The 17,609-nt window shown below is 36.3% G+C and overlaps 1 protein-coding gene across 1 annotated transcript in view; it reads left to right on the top strand.

Moving 5' to 3' along the window:
• The first annotated feature begins 17,042 nt into the window (after positions 1-17,042).
• PCCB (propionyl-CoA carboxylase subunit beta) overlaps positions 17,043-17,609 on the top strand; it is a 124,755-nt gene continuing 124,188 nt past the window's right edge. The window contains exon 1 of the mRNA XM_044669991.1: positions 17,043-17,252. Coding sequence (XP_044525926.1) covers positions 17,055-17,252 — 198 coding nt within the window. The 5' untranslated portion in view covers positions 17,043-17,054. The remainder of the gene's footprint in view (positions 17,253-17,609) is intronic.

The raw sequence follows: 17,609 nt of genomic DNA, 5'->3' as shown, positions 1-17,609 counted from the left end.
TTATTATTTAAAAATATAAGTGGATTGGATTTTTCAAGAAAGAGTTAAAAAGTTACCAAATGGATTACAAAATAGACTTTCTCAACACATTTACAGGAAACACATTTAATCCAGAAAGTTTTGAAAAATTTCCCTGCAGAATTGCCAACTTAAAAAAAAAAAAAAGACTAGCACTGATGATGGACAAAGCACAATTCAAACCAGAAAACCTTAAAAGATATAAACAAAGGCATGTATTATGATAAGATTCAAAGTGAGAGCACAGGAATTTCAATATATAAGAGCCTAATAATACTTCAGCAAAACTTTGCTAGAAAAAATTTTCAGTTTTACCTTAAAAAATTGGTAATGATCCATAATAGTGGAAGGTCATAACAATTCATTAGCAGAATATAATTAGTCCAAAAAGAAAAGAAATTCTCAACTGATTAGAGTATCAAGTATACTAGATTTTATAGCCACATGGAGAGAATTCAATGGTAAAAGCACAAAACAAAATTCATAAGGAAAAGTAGACAGACAAAATTATTAAGAACAATGAAAATGAGAACAAATAAAGACTTACTATATCAGATTTTCACATGTATTATAAAGCAATAATTATAAAAACTATTGTTATGGCAAAAATGGAACATTTGAACAGAACAGGAAACAAAGAAGAACCTAATATTCCTAAGAATTTTGTGTTTGATAAACTTGTATCTCAGAAAAAAAAAGTGGGAAAATAAAAACTGTTAGAAAAATTGGATAATTGCAAGGTAAATGTGATTTTTTAGATCCAGGGTTTTGATCATACACTACAACAAATTAAAACTATATCAATTATCTAAACATGGAGATTTTTTTTAAAGCTGGAAGGAAAATAAAGGATAAAATTATCTCACTTGTTGAGAGGAGGAATATTTTTATCAAACAAATGGAAGAAATTATTGGAGACAAAATCAAAGGATTTGATTTTTAAAAGAAAAAATAATTCCCAAAACCAAAATGATACCTCCTAAATAAAAACAGAATAGATTAAGGGAAAGATTTATAGAAAATATATTAGAAAAAAGTCTGATGTTTAGAATCCATTAGAAATAGATACATTTCTATAATTGTAATACAAAGTCTACAATGGATAAATGGTCAAAGGCTATAAATAGATGATTTTTCAGAGTTTATGAAAATTAAAATGAGTCTGAAATTTCATGGATGTGGGTATTTCTTCCACTGATGAAATCCAAGGTCCAGACTCATCTTTTTCTCATTTATATTCTCCCAGCTTTATATTAATTTTTATCTTTGGTCTAATAAGTGAGTGATGTGACTGTTCAGAAGCAAGTGACTCATGAATAATTTCCACAATAGTAATGAATCATTTCCTGTATGCTTAAAATGCAATCAATTTTATTTGTTTTCTGAAATTATTTGGTACCAACCATATCCAGTTATTTCTGGTTCATTTCTCAAAGCAGGTATTTATGATCAAATTAAGCAGTCAAAAGCATGGCACATGACATTCTAAGAGATTAAAAAGATGTGTGCATGTTGTTTCTTCTAACATAGTGAAGGCTCTTTGAGGGCATGAACTGGTACATTTTTGTCTCTGCTTCCCTAGGATTTAACATTGTGTCTAGAAAAAAAAAAAAGGTGTTTAATAAATTTTTGTTGACTGATTGAATCTTAAATCTAGGATTTGTATCCTCAATGTCTACATCAAAGTGTTGCATTTTTTCCTTTTATCTAAACTATAATTTTATGCGTAGTGTATCTTTCTATCAATATCAATAACTTGCTCTGAAACTTAGTTTTAGCGAGTTGCCTAAGGGGCATCACACTGTTAGTGTAGCTCATGGTCACCCATCCTTTGTACTTCAGAGAGTGGATGTGAACCCCAGATTACTGAATAATTACAGAATTAAAGGTCAACTTTCTATCCATTTTGTCACTTTGTTTAGTAGACAATTATTACATATTTGTTGAAGAAAGAAGTGATTACAGATAACAAAAAAGGAAGTGAACATCAGAGGCAAGATAACACAATGGAAAGAGTTACAAGTTAGAGTATCTGGTTTCAAATCTTGCCATGGAATCTTACTTCTTTTGTGACTTGGGCAGATTACTTAACTTCTTTAGGCCTCAGTTTCCTCCTTTGTAAAATTACATTGGACTAGATGACTTTTGAGTTCCCTCTCAGGTATACTACTCTAATTCTTGATATAAATATGAAGCTTCTCAGTAGCCTCCAAGGCTTTGGCTTCACTTATTGCTTGAAATTGAAACATTTTCTAACATGGTTTTTGCCATCCTCCCTTCTGCCCCATACCTTTGCATTAGAATCACCAAGGTACGAATTATATGTTATTTAAGTTGGAGGCTCTTGTTGAGTATCAATGTAATGCTGTTTTTTTTTAAAAAAAAGAACCATAAAAGTAAAAAATGCAATGTAAGGAAGTGTCACATGGTCTATTCTCCAGGAAGACATGGATCTCCTGTCTTGCCTCTGATATATACTGTCTATGTGATCCTTTCCCACCAAGTCTATGGAGTTTTATTTTGAACCCCGACAGGACAAGAGTGATGGCCAGTGTCAGCAAAAGAATCAAACCCTTAGACTGCAAATACCTGATGACATTTAATAGATATAATTCCAATCTAAATACTCTTATTAATGATAGTTGAATGAAGGAATTGCCTTGACTGGAAGATGAAGTGAAATTAAAAAAGATTTGAAGCAAGGAGACCAACCAGAAGTCTATTGTAATAGTTCAGGCATAAGGTCTTGGTAGTGGCAGTGTCAGAAGAGATGAAGAGGAATTTATGAGAAATATTACCAAGGTAGAATTCATAAGACCTTGGAATAGATTGATTAGATATGGAAGGTGAGGTGGGATAAAGTGTGAAAGAGAGAAAGTTGAGGATGACATCTAGATTATGAGTCTGAGTGACTGGGAAGATAGCAGTCCCTCTGCCTTAATAGGAAAATTAAGAAAATGTGAGGATTTGGGAAGAAACATAATGAGCTCATTTTTGGACATGTTAAGTTTAAGATGTCTATAAGAAAGCCAGTTGGAAATGTTAGTTGGAAATGTAATAGAAGTGAGAAAAGTGATTAAGACTAGAGAAGCAAATCTGGGAAATCAGCCTATAGAGGTTAGGAGAGAAATTAGGGGTGGATAAGTAGATTTGGAAATTATCAACACAGAGATGATAAATTGACCATGGGAGCTGAAGAAATCACCAAGCAAAAATAGTATTGCTGGAGAAGAGAAGAGGGTCCAAGATACTCATGGTTAGTGGGCATGACCTGGAAGAAGATCCAGCAAAGGAGACTGAGGAAGAGTGATCAGACAGGTAGGAGAATCAGGAGAGAGTAGTGTTACAAAAACTTAGAGAGAAGTGAGCATCAACAGGACAAGAATAAGGGCCAGTGCCAAATGCTGCTGCAGGGGTGAAAAAGGATGAGGACTGAGAAAAGGCTATTTGATTTGATAAATTAAGACATCATTGGGTGGCTCAGGGGATTGAGAGCCTGGGCCAAAGATGAGAGTTCAAATCTGATCTTAGATACATTCTAATTGTGTGACCCCTGGGCAAGTCTCTTATCCCGCCATTGCCTATCCTTCCCAATTTTCTTCCTTAGAGCTAATACACAGTATTGATGGTAAAACAGAAGATAAGGGTTTAAAAAAAAAGACATAATTGGTGACTTTGGAGAGGACAGGCTCAGTCGAATAATGCAGTCAGGAGACAGATTGTAGAATGTTAAAATTGAGAAAAGAGGAAGTGGAGGTGGCAATTATAAATTGCCTTCTTAAGGAATTTAGTGATATGTTCTGGAATTTAATGCAATGATTACAATGTAATTTGCACAGAAGCATCTGGAGAGTATCACCATCTATTTGTAATCTCTCTATAATTTGTACTCAGCATTGGATCTCTTTCATCATAATGGGGAATATCTTTGTTAAGCATACATCTCTTTTATTCTTTGACTCATGTTTATGATCAGGTCATCAAACAAAGTTCTCTCTGTTGTTCTTTCTTTCAAGAAATCTTGATGAATGAAAGGATAACACCTTGTGGTAAAGTAGTATTATATTCTACTGAATAAAATGTTTTTAACAATAGACAAACATGACGTCCTCTAATATGGTAAATAATTTATAGTTGTGAAGGTGTGTTTCATGTTGAATGCTGCTTGTGAGAACCTGCTTTTTCTCTTATTAAAGGTTTCCTCATTGAATGATTAGATGTTTCTCATAACAATTTTCTATAGCTGGGGGAGTAGGAATATATGTAAATAGTTATTTATCCTGGTTTGATTGCCTTTTTCAGTATTAATAATATTCAAGATTTTTCCCCCAAGTCTTTCAAAACTGCATACATGTTACTCAGTACCCTTGCAATTATGTCACTTCCAGCATTGATTTCTTTTTTGTGTATTTTGTCTTAAACATGTTTTTCCTGTCTTTTATTTCCTTAGTGCCAATTCCACTTACTCTGTAAGCATATCTAGGACTATAATGTTAGGGACCAAGCATTGTGGTTTTCTTGTCTTTGATGGGAGAAAAAAGAGTTTGTGATGATAATTTAAAAAATATTTTCAATTTTTCTTCTGTTTGCCATCCTCCTTTCATTTTTATCTTTAAGTACCATTGGAATATTTTTTTGTTTTGTTGTATCTTTGACCAGTTTTTCTCTAAACTTGTTTGTTTTTCAATGCTTCTTTCTGCTATATGAGATGATACTGCTCATAATCACTTCTCATCTCTTTTCATAAGACTTTAAAAAATAATTTCTGTTATTCTGAACTTGACAAACACCAACAAATACAAGTATTTTTAATACACAAAAAAGAACCAAAAAAGATTATTGAGTATTGTATATGGAGCTGCAGTTCTCCATTGTATTCAGCTTGGTTTAAAAGTATATAAAACATTCTATAGCTAACTGAGTATATGTGTTATTCCCACTTTGGGCCAATTCCAATGAGTGTAATGTTCAAGCATTGCCTGCCACTTCCCCCATTGCCTTCTCCTCCTATGTCTTGACTTTTATGTGCCTCTTCATGAGAGATATTTTACCTCCTTATATCTTTCCATTTCTCTTCTCCCCATCTATTCCTCTTTCCCATCCCTTGATGTCTTTTGGGGAGAATATCAGCCTATCCTATTCAGTTTGCTCCCTTCCTTCTTTCTAAGAATACTCCTTCTCATTGCCCTACTAGTGAAAAAGTTCTTAATTATCTTAAGTACTTTAAGTATCTTGAGTACCTTAAGTACGTTAAATATCTCAACTACTGTATATATCTTAAGTGTCTCAACACGTTCCCAGGGAAAGTGCTTAATTAAACTTTATTGAAACCCTTAAATTTTCACTTTACCTTTTTATGCTTCTCCTGAATGTCAAATTTGTTCATCAAATTTTCTTTTCAGCTCTGTTTTTGGGTCAGTAAAGTCTGGAAGTCATCTATTTTGTTAAATGCTAATTTTTCTCCCTGCAGGATTATGCTCAGTTTTGCTAGGTAATTCTAGATGTAATCCTAGATCCTTTGCCTTTCAAAATATTATATTCCATACCTTTCAGTCCTCTAATGCAGAAGCTGCTAGATCCTGTGCAATCTTGATTGAGGTTCACCAGATATGAATTGTTTCCTTCTGGCTGCCTTTTCCCCTTTCCTATGAGATCTAGAATTTGGCTCTAGTGGTCCTAGGGTTTTGTTTTTTTTTTGGGGGGGTGCCGTCTTTTTCAGGAGGTATTGGTGGATTTTATCAATTTCTTTTTCCCTCTGATTCAAGGATATCAGGGACATTTTCTCTGATGATTTCTTTTAATATGGTGTCCAGACTCTTTTTTTTTATCATGGTTTTCAGGTATTCTGATGATTTTTAGATTATCTCTCCAAATCTCTTTTCCAGGTCAGTTGTTTTTCCTATTTTTTTTCATTCTTTTGACTTTGTATAGTGGTTTTCTGATGTCTTATGGACTCATTAGCTTCTATTTGCCCAATTCTAATTTTTAAAGAGCTATTTTCCTTTTCTCTTTGGCCAGTCTTACTCTTTAAGGAGTTGCTTTCTTCAGTGTTCTGGTTTTTGCTTATTTATTTGGTTTTTGCCTTCATTTCCATTTGGTTAGTTCTAGACTATAAGAAGTTGTTTTCTTCAGTGTGTTTTTGTGCCTCCATTTCCTCTGGCCTATTCTAGTTTTTAAGGAGTTGATTTCTTCAGTGAATTTTCCCCCAGCTATTGAGTCTCTCTGCCAATTCTCTTATTTGATTTTTTAAAACTTCTTTTAAAAATCTTCTATCCTTTCATACCTTCCTTCAGGGCTTCACATTTTTCCTTTTTGGCATTATTGACCTCTGCTGAGTACATATTTTGATTTTCCCCATCACTAAAGTCACTTTCTACAATCAATTTTTTCTCTGTCCTTTGCTCATTTTTTCTGGTTCTTTTTTCCCATTATATATCTATGCATTGATATTCTTTTCTATCCTGGGATAGAGGGAGCACTATTATAAGCTTGCAGAGTACTTTTCTCTGGTACCTTAGGGTAGGCCCATTGTTTTCCAAAGTGTGTCTGTCATGGGAGTAGCTCTGCTGGCTTGCTGTGGGGAGGCTTGCAGATATTTCATCCAGCTAGGTTCCATTCCCCTTGCTGCCAGTTCCCTGGTTGTTTCATGGGCTGAGCTGGTCCCTGTTCTACTGTTTTGCTACCCCATCAAATGGCTTGGGCTGGGCAAGTACCCTGCTTTGATGTTTTGTTGCCTTAGGTGCTCTGCTGCTACAGGGAAGTATGTTGCTCTATTTTCATTATCTGTGCCAAGTGGCTTAAGCTGAGCCAGCCCCACTCTGCAAATATGCTTTTCCTTCACTACCCATGCAGAATGGATCAGGTTGGACTTAGTCCTATTCTGCCACTTCATTGCTGTTGATCTTGTAGCAGTATGTTGAGTTGGGCCAAATTTTGCTGGTTCCCATAGTTGTTGTCCTGTGTGGGCTATTCTTTCTTCTTACCCCAGTGAGATGTATTCTTCCTGCTTTTCTTTGTTTTGAGATGATTTATTTTGTGTGTGTGTGTGTGTGTGTGTGTGTGTGTGTGTGTGTGTGTGTGTGTGTATGTGAAGAGTTCAGGTGAGTGGAGTGTCTTTTACTCTGCCATCTTAGCTCCCAGCATGCAATTCAGTATATAAAACATTTAACAGGTTAATCCCAAAGCTGTCCTGCTTGTCCTTCTCCTCCAAACCTCATTTTGGTTTGTTCTGTGAACTTATAGAAATGTTCAATGGACACTCATTATTAATTTTTGTATCACTACCATTACCTTTTTCTTCTTCATTAAGATTTCCCTCCCAATGTATTGATGGATTTTGTTGATTTTCTTTCTTTGAAAAAATTATTTGTTGTTGCTTATGTTCAGAGAGGTAGAAAGGAAGAAAAGAAGGGGGATAATTTGGATCTCATAATTTCAGAAAATGCATGTTGAAAATTGTTATTACATGTAATTTAAAAAATAAAATATATGAATAAAAAAGGAAAAAATTATTTGTTATAAGTGAAATCTAGGTGAAAGGTAGGGGGAAATCTAGTCAATGTAAAAACAAAAGATAGCAATTCTATTTTAATAGAATATCCTACTGGTTGGAATTTATGTAGCTCTTAACAGTTTGTAAAGCACTTTAAATATTATCTCATTTGTCACAATTAACCTGTGAAATAGGTGCTATTTTACAGATAAGGAAAAGTTAAGTCACTTGCCCAGAGTCACACAGCTAAAAAGTATCTAGGACAAGATTTAAACTAAGATTTTCTTGAAGCCTTTGGCAATTGACTTGCTCTGTTTGGCAAATAAGCCAAAAGAGACAGCAAGATGGGTAGTAAACATGGAGCTTGACCTAGAATTCAAAAGGCTCAAGGTAGAATCTGGCCTTAGACACATACTAGTTGTGTTACCCTGAGCAAGGTATTTTATGTCTGTGAGCCTAATTTCTGCATCTGCAAAATCAAGTGGGTTGTCTCTGATAGCTTCTGAGGCTCCTTCCAGCTCTAAGTATATGATGATAAACCAGATATTTGCTAAGGTACTTTCTTCTTATAGCAATTAATTTGCATTAGTTAAATCCCTTGATAGAGTTACTATGTTTATGTTTAGTCTTTTTTGTTGTAAAAATAAAAAGGAGACTGTATTTATAAATGTCGAAAACTATGCCAATAAAGGTTCAAACTGTTCAGATACTTTTTGTAGGTATAATCAAAAGTATCTTCAGTGAAGTGAATCTCATAAATGAACTTCTCTTCAGGACCAGGCACAAGGACACCAAAGAGACCCTTGTTATAAAAAATAAAATATTTATTGAAATATTTAAGGATAAAAAAGGATTTCTAACTTTAAGGGATTCTAACTCCACCAAAATAATACTCCCTGGTTCTGCAAGGAACCTATTCTCTTATTCTCACAGACTACACTAATCTAACTCTTTGTGACCCCATTTGGGCTTTTCTTGGCAAAGATGCTGAAGTGGCTAGCCATTTCCTTCTCCAATTCATCTTACAGATGAAGAAACTGAGGCAAACAGGGTTGAGCGATTTGCCCAATGTCACATAACTAGTAAGTGTCTTTACATTAGATGTGAACTCAGGAAGATGAATTTTCTTGACTTGAGGCCCAGTGCTCTATTTATTGTACCACCATAGTATAAATTTACTATAGTTTGTGTTAATATTATTTTTGTTTTGTATTTCCCATTTTTGGTTATTATTTGTTTAAATAGCACAAGGTCATATATTTTTCTCATTATTCTTTCTTTGTATTTTTTCTAATTGATCTTAACTAATTCTGCTAATTGATCTATTGACCCATTGATGTACACAGACAACTGATTCAATGATTACACTGCTATTTCAGTAGCCAAAGTATTTAATGGTATTTTAGGTTGCAGAGACAAAGCATCCAGAACAAGGGAGGTAATAATTCTAGTACAAACTGCTCTTGTAAGATTAACAGAAATATAGGGTAGCAAGGTGGCTCAGTGGATAGAGAGCCAGGCCTGGAGACAAGAGGTTCTGGGTTCAAATATGCCTGCAAACATATCCTAGATGTGTGACCCTTGGCAAGTCACTTAACTTCAATGGCCTTCCCTTTATCTGCCTTCTGTCTTGGAACTGATTCTTAGTATCCATTCAAAGATAGAAGCTAACATTTTTTTTAAAGATCATTGGAAATTTCAGAGTAACAAGTGTAATAAGAATCTGTTACCCTAAAAACTACAATTCTCATCACCCCACTCTCCTCACATTACATGCTGATGTAGGGAGGATATAAATTTGGTGCAGCCCTGCCTCTCACTCTCTTCTATTCCTGACATGGCTTTGGTGGAGCAGGGCTTTTAAACAGGCAAGGAGAGCTTGGTCATGCAGTCTTATTTTGTTAGATAATTACCTTTTTATTCCTTTACTTCTAGTGATTATTATTAACTTTATAAAATATAATACTTGGAGTATTGGACATTAATTTAAATCCTACACATGTTTTGGGAAGGACATAGAAAAAAACAAGTCAAAAATCTCCAGAGGAATATAAGTAGTATGGTTGCTTGTCTGGAATTCATTCCATACTAGAAATTTTTGAAGGAATTGAGTTTAGTCTAGAAAAAAGGTAACTTAGGGGGACATGCTAATAGCTTTTGATTATGTGAAAGGCTCTCCTATGTAAGAGAAATTAGACTTACTCTGCTCCAGAGAGGAGATAAAGAAATAATAGTTGTCAGTAGTAGAAGGAAGATTAGACTTGATTTAAGGAGACATTTCCTAATAGCTATCTGAAGTGGAATGGGGAGGGTGGAACCAAGATGGCAGCATAGTAGCAGTGAAATCCTGAAACTGCTCTGAATATCCTACCAAAACAATCTTTAAAAGGCACCTCAAAAGGTCAGGAATCAAAGCAGGATGAGCAAGGGGGCTCTCCCACTGAACACAATGTGAAAGATAGGCAGAGAGAGTGGATTTCCGCAATATAAGGGAGAACTGGAGGCAAAACTGTGCAAGGAAAAGCACGGGCCAACCCACCCAACCCTGCTTACCTACCATGCCAGACACAGAAGCAGGACCTAGGCAACTTTGGGATCCCAGGAGACAGACTACACCAACAAAAAATCCACCCCTAGAAGTCTCAGACCTGGGGTCTCAATTCTCTGCTGTAGCAATGAAGATAGCCTCAGGGCAAAACACTGTAAACCAGGACCTAGGCAGTTCCAGGATCCCAGGGGGTGGGTTACAATAACAAAAAAAAGAGCACTACAGACTCACCCTTAGAAGTCCCAGACCCTAGAAGTGAGGTTTAGAGCTCAGTAGCACTAGGTGCACTCAAGCCTCCATGATGACAGTGAAGATAGCTCCAGGGCAAACCCTGTGAACCAGAAACTAAGATAGAAATGGCCAGAAACTTGCAGATCTCCCAGTCCTCAAGCAGGAAAATAAGCAAACAGCAGCAAAAAAAAAATCTCTTGACCCATGAAAATTTCTCTGGGAAAAAAGAGCAAAAAGCAGAAGCAATAGGAGAGGCTGAGAAACAAGCAAACACATGCAAAATCTCCCCCCAAAATGGAAATTGGTCACAAGCTCTGGAAGAACTCAAAAAGGAGTTGAAAAACCAAATACAACAGAAGAAAAATGGGAAAAAGAGATGAATGAAAAAAAGAAAATAACAGCTTAAAAAGCAAAATTGGTCAAATGGAAAAAGAGACAAAAATCAAATGAAGAAATAAGCAGATTAAAAACCAAAACTGACCTACTGGAAGAAGAGGCAAAAAAGTCCAATGAAGAAAAGGGTGGTATGAAAAGTAGAATGGATCAAATAGAAAAGGAGAATCAAAAGATCATGGAAGAAATTCAGTCTTTGAAAATTGGAATTGGGCAAGTAGAAGCTAATGATTTCATGAGACATCAAGAAGCAATAAAACAAAAACAAAGAATGAAAAAAATAGAAGAAACTATAAAATATCTCATTGAAAACATAATTGACCTGGAAAATAGATCCAGAAGAAATAATTTGAGAATTATTGGATTACCTGAAAGTCATGATCAAAGTGGAATGGATTGCCTTAAGAAGATGTGGGATCCTCCTTATGGAAAGTCTTCAAACTAAGAATGAATGATAATTTGTTGGGAATATTATAGAAAGGTTTCTTAATCACCTAGGGGTTGGAAAGGATGGCCACTAAGATCATTTCTAACTCTGAGATTCTATGATTCCTGGAAAAATACTGAAAAATGTCCTTAGGATTTAGCAATTAAAGAGCTATTGAAAGAGAAGAGGACAAAAGCTATATGGCAATAAAATATTGGATGGAAAGGAAATGAGTATCAGATATAGAGTAGTTTTTTCAAGAAGGATACTTGGTTATTGGCTAATATTTAGATAGAGTAGAAGGGGCCAAACCAAGCCAAGAAGGTGGAAGAAGAACAATCAATTTCTCTTCCCCACTTCAAAAAGATCTAGGAAATATACCAGATCTTATTTTGATGGAGAAATCCAAGAAAGAGATCACAGTCAGTAATTTTTCCAGCCCATGTTAGTATAGAGAGACAGGGTCTGGCCAGTAACATGCCAGAGATCTGGTGGCTGGAGCACCCCAACACATCAAAGGACTCTGCATCAAGTCAAGAGGACATCTAGACCCATATGAGCCAATGTAACTTCATACAAAGTGTGGGGGCAGGTTCAACTGGCATCTCTGTCACTCAGTACTCAATTATTGGTCATGGATACAGGCCTAGCTCAGAGGAGAGTCCAAGGATATCAGGATAAGGAGGGTTTAAGTAAGGAGTGGTTGGAAGCCCTAGAGTGTCCTGAGAAAGGGACATGTTTCAGTAGCAAGAGCTGTGTGGCCTAGGTCTCTGTAGCAGAGTAAAGACTCAATTCCAACTTCTAGCTCTGTCTGAAACCTACTGAGGAATAATCACAATGAGAATCCCAGACCAAAGAGAAGCTTGCAGTTTTATCTTTTTGGACTAACTGAGTCTTCTAGCTAACTGATAGGGATGAGTCCAACAGCAGTTTGTTATCTTGCAGAGTGCAGATTAATGGGGCAGCAATCAAGTTTTCCTGGATCAGACCACTTTGTGAGCACTGAAAGCTTACAGATTACCAACCTGAGCTGTCTCTAAGATACTATACCATACAATGTTGAATACTCCAAGAAAGCATAAAAAGACCGGTTTAGACTTTCCCTCCAGAAGTACAAAGAGTCTAATTCTAGCATCAAATCTGAAATAAAAATGTAGGGTGGAGGAATGAATAAAAGAAAAAAGAATTCTACTATAAAAAGAAATCATAGTGACAAAGATGTTCAAGACCCAAGCTTGGAAGAGAATGATTACAAAATAGCTACGAGCTAAGTCTTAAAGGAAAACATGACTCTGCCACAAAGAATTATTGGAAGAGATGAAGCAAGAGATTTAAAAAAGTTTGAAGATGTTTTTATAAATTGAATGAAAGAGCTAGAGGAAAAAAATTGGAAAAGAAATAAGAGTCATGGAAGAAAGAATTGGAAAGGAAATTAATAGCTTGGTACAAAACCTTGCCCAAGCAACAAACTTCCTGAAAACTCAGATGAATTATATAGAAATAAATCATTCCATGAGATGACAAGAAATAGTAAAGCCAAGTTTAAAAAGCTGAAAAAATAGAAGAAAATATGAAATATATTGTAGCAATAACAATTGTCTTGGAAACCAGATCAAGATGAAAAAATTTCAGAATCATTGCACTACTTGAAAATCGTAATAAAGACATATATGCCATTTTCATGAAATGTTAAAACTACCATTGGGGCAGCTAAATGACTCTGTGAATAAAGAGCCAGGATTGGAGATGGAAGGTTCAGGTTTGTAGGGAGTGAAAATTAGTGTATCATTCTCAATGTATTTCTGGCTAGCAGTAGAAACTCTAAGTAGAGGTTAAGTTTAAATCATTAGCTTAATTAGATATAGCTTCACTCTCCCTTTACCCTTCCCCTTCCCAGTCTTTCATATAAACCTTTTATTGGTACTCTTTTGAATAGGTGAAGGGTATTGTATTAGTTTCCTATAAAGTAGAGAATTTATTTGTATCTTTGGGTCTCTGACTTACGCACAACATCCCTGTCCTTTGCATGATACACAATAAAGCCACATCTGTCTACATCTTATCCTGGACTCCCTGATTATTTGAGTGATTTAAGGGGGTATATCTTGCTATATCAAGACTTCCCAAAATTCCTACTCCACACAAGTTCAAATCTGGCTTCAGACACTTCCTAGCTGTGTGACACTGGGCAAGTCACTTAACCTCAATGAACTAGCCCTTACTTCTCTTCTGACTTGGAACCAATACTTAGTATTGACTCTAAGATAAAAGGTAAGGGTTATAATAAAAGTTTTTAAAGAAAAAAAAAGAGAAAATGGCCCAGATCTCCTAGAACCAGAGGGCAAGATGAAAATAGAATCCATTGGTTACATTCTAAAAGAAACTTCAAAATGAAAATGCCCAGAAACATTAATGGCCAAAATCTAGTGTTAAAGAATAAGTATTATAAGCAGCCAGAAAAATAAAAATTCAAGTACCAATTAACCACAGTCAGGCAGTCATCACTTGATAAAGGAGCAGAGAACTTAGAATATGCTATCTTAGAAGACAAGTTTTATAGCCATGGATAACTTGTTCAGCAAAATTGAGTATAATCCTATAGGAGAAAAACAATTTAATTGAAATAGATCTTTTAAGGATTCCTGATGAAAAGACTAGAGTTGCATGCAAACTTTGAAGTTCAAAAAGGAGCTATTAGGAACATAAAAAGGCAAATGTAAATGAACAACAATAAAGGATGAAACAAGGATGAATTATTGCTTATATTTAAATATGATGAGATATATATGTCTACCTTCATCAGGGACCATAGGGGGAGTCTAATCAAAGAAGTTCTGGGAATGGTTCTGTTATATGTCTTGATGATCTTAAGATAAGAATGGAAAGAGAGAGGAAGAAAAATATACTTGGAGGAGTGGGAGAAGGGAAAGAAAGATTAAATAAAATTATCTCACTTAATTACAGGGCCCGAATAGAAGTTTATACAAAGAAAGAAGAAGGGGGACAGCAGCTGACACTTGAACTTTTACTCTTACTTGAATTGGTTCAAAGAAGGATAGAATACAAACACCCACAGCTGAGTACAGAAATATATTTCACCCTACATGAAAACAGGAAGGGAAAGTGCAGGAGAGGGGAAGGGAATTAGAGGGAGGATGATTTGTAGAAGAATAAATAAATGTTATGGTTAAAATAATGGAATACTAGTATAAGAAATGACGAAGGAGATGGTTTTAGAGAAACCTTGGCTTTTATGTAACGATAAAGAATGAAGTAAACAGAACCAGAACAGAACAATTTATATAATAACAACATGGCAGAGGCAAATAACTTTGAAAGAATTAGGAACTCATCATAATGACCAAGTACAATTCCAGAGGATTAATGATGAAACTTGCTAACTACTCCCTGATAGAGTTGAAGGACTCAGAGTGCAAAATAAGGCAAATTATTTTTTGGACGCAGCCAAAGTAGAAACATGTTTTGATCAGCTATAAATATTTGCAACAGTGATTTGTTTTTCTTTCATTCTCAGTTAGGAGGTTGGATTTATAGAAGGGAGAGAAAGATCTTTTTTTTTTTTTTTTTTTTGCTTGTCTGTAAAAAATTCAATGAAAAAAACTTAATGTAAGTGTTGAGGGAAGGAGTGTGTATGTGTGTTTTTAATGACTGTAGATATGCAAACGTGGCATATGGGAAAGAAGGGTCTGAAGATGTATGAGAAAGTTGATTTATGGTGAAGATACTAGGAAAAGTGGTAGGATCAAAGGCATCAAGGACAAATTAGAGAGTTTGCCATTAGCAAGAGAATGGGATAATTTTTTTTTCTCTAGACAGGAAGGAAGGAAGAATAAAGGGTTGGTAAAATATGATTTAAGATGTGGAGAAAGAAAGTTGAGGATGCTCAACTACTAAGCTGTATCAGTGATGCAACATTTGATTCCATTTGTCCTAAGTGTGGTTAGTATAATGTAAGATAGGCACGGTTAGAACTTTCCAGTCTTCTTGTACATGACTCTCCTCCATGCACAACACAATCTAGTTGCTTTTTTACCCCACAGATACTCCATATCCCTAATTTTTTCACAGGTTGACCTTTATTCTTGTAATTTTCTCTCTACTCATGTCTCCTGGCTTCATTTGCTTTCTTTGTCTCAACTAAAATTTTATTTTCTGAAAGAAGCCTTTCCCTTTCTCTCTCTCTCTTTTTTTTTTTTTTTTTTTTTTTTTTAACCCTTGTACTTTTGGTGTATTGTCTCATAGGTGGAAGATTGGTAAGGGTGGGCAATGGGGGTCAAGTGACTTGCCCAGGGTCACACAGCTGGGAAGTGGCTGAGGCCGGGTTTGAACCTAGGACCTCCTGTCTCTAGGCCTGACTCTCACTCCACTGAGCTACCCAGCTGCCCCCTCCCTTTCTCTCTTAATACAAGTTCTTTCCTCCTGAGATTACCTCTTTTCTTTAATACATTGTATATATGTATATATAATAAATATGCATATATTAAATTTATGCATATCTCTATCTATCTATCCAATCTTGTTTGTACATAGCAGTTTGCATGCTACCTCCTCTCTCCACCATTAGACTTTGAACTTTTTTCAGCAGGAACTGTTTTTGCCTTTCTTTGTATCACCAGCACTTATCTTAACACAGTGCCTGGTACATACTAAGTGCTTACTAAATGCTCTTCCTGAAGTCTGAAACTACTATTGTGGACAATGATATAGGGAGTCAATAATAGGATTGCTGGCCTTTTATTTCCATGTGACTCATTGGAAGTATTTACAATGCAGCTATAGCCATCATTCCAATTTAAACACTCTTTTACGTAAGGCATAGTTAATAATCAACTTTAGTAACACTCAGGGCTTATATGTATGAATTAAATGCTTGTCATACTTAGCTGTTGGGTGCGACAACCTGAGTCCATGAACTTTCTCACCCAGCATATACTGACCAACAGCATGCCCAGAACAATTCCCACCAAGTATTCTGGCTTTGATCACTGATTATAGAGATATTGTCTTTTTTAGAAACATCCTAGGCAAAATTAAGGAGAAATTCCTCCTGCTACCTTGCTACTCCATGCCCCAAAGGTCTAAAGAAAGGAATTCCATGCCTGTAATGTTGTGGGAGTAAGGCTGGAGAAATAAGGAACACATTATTGTAGAGATGACTGTTAAAAAGTGAGACAGGGGGCAGCTAGGTGGCTCAGTGGATTGAGAACCCAGCCAACAGACTGGGTTCAAATTTGACTTCATATACTTCCCAGCTGTGTGAAGCTGGGCAGGTCACTTAATCTCCATTGCCTAACCCTTACTGTTTTTCTGCCTTGGAACACAAATACAATAGGTAAGGGTTAAAAAAAAAAAGTGGTCCAGTGAAGAGGTTCAGTTTAGGTGAAGTAAAGATTTGCTTTGAGAAGTCATACAAAATACAACTGAAACTATTTATTAGTACTGCACCATTAGGATTTTTGAATTGTAACAAGTAAGCAAAATGGTACCAAGGAAGGGCATTGAGTAGATTAGTATCACTATTAGCCAGAATTATTCTGTTAGCTGCAGGAAGAAAGCATTGGAAAACACCTGGGGCATACAAACTTTTAATAGACTATTACAATAACTTAGGGCCAGGGAGGGGGCTTAATTAGATTCCTCCCTAGGGGAGCCATGGAACCATTATCTAAGCAGCTCTGGCTCAGATCTCTACCATCCACGAAACGCTCCCAGCGTCACTGACCCAGGTTCAACCACGTGGAGGTCAGACAAAATACCCTAACCGCCTGCCCAGTTCATCCTCGGACTCCCTCTGGAAGTTGTGTATGTGTTGTAGTTCTAGCACTCAGCAGCGCATGCTCAAAGTGCCCAATACCCGCCCCCACCCCATGCGCCTGCGCAGTGAGATAGATGGGGAAGAAGGTGAGCAGAAAATCACAACAAAGATGGCGTTGGCACTGCGGGCGGCCGTGGCGGCGTCCGGGACTGCCCGGTGCGCTCTGGTTTGCAGTAATACAGCCTGGACAGCGCGGGCCCAGAGATACTGCAGCCAGTCCGTCACCGTTAAAGAGCGTATCGAACGGAAACGCCAAGAAGCGCTGCTCGGAGGCGGTCAGTCCCGAATCGACGCGCAGCACAAACGGGTAAGTTCTAAGGGTTCTGAACCTTAAGTCCTGCCCTTATCTGTTTTTGGCCTATTACAGAGCGGCGTACCCAAAGACTCCGACTTCAAGCCAGCCAATCAGTGAAATGGAGTCAGGGAGGCGTACTCCAGTCCCTCCCACTTTCCCACTTTTAGATTTGTTTCAGTAAAGAGACCCCCTGCCCCACCTCCTCCTGTCGGGGTCTGATACTTCAACTGATACTTCAATTACTTTTAAAGGATTAAAGTACATCTCTCTTCTTTCTTTCTTTCTTTCTTTCTTTCTTTCTTTCTTTCTTTCTTTCTTTCTTTCTTTCTTTCTTTCTTTCTTTCTTTCTTTCTTTCTTTCTTTCTTTCT

Source organism: Gracilinanus agilis, chromosome 3 (genome assembly GCF_016433145.1).
Source record: "Gracilinanus agilis isolate LMUSP501 chromosome 3, AgileGrace, whole genome shotgun sequence".
Lineage (NCBI taxonomy): Eukaryota > Metazoa > Chordata > Mammalia > Didelphimorphia > Didelphidae > Gracilinanus > Gracilinanus agilis.
The sequence above is the reverse complement of the archived record's forward strand: the minus strand, read 5'-3'. Positions and strand labels throughout refer to the sequence as shown.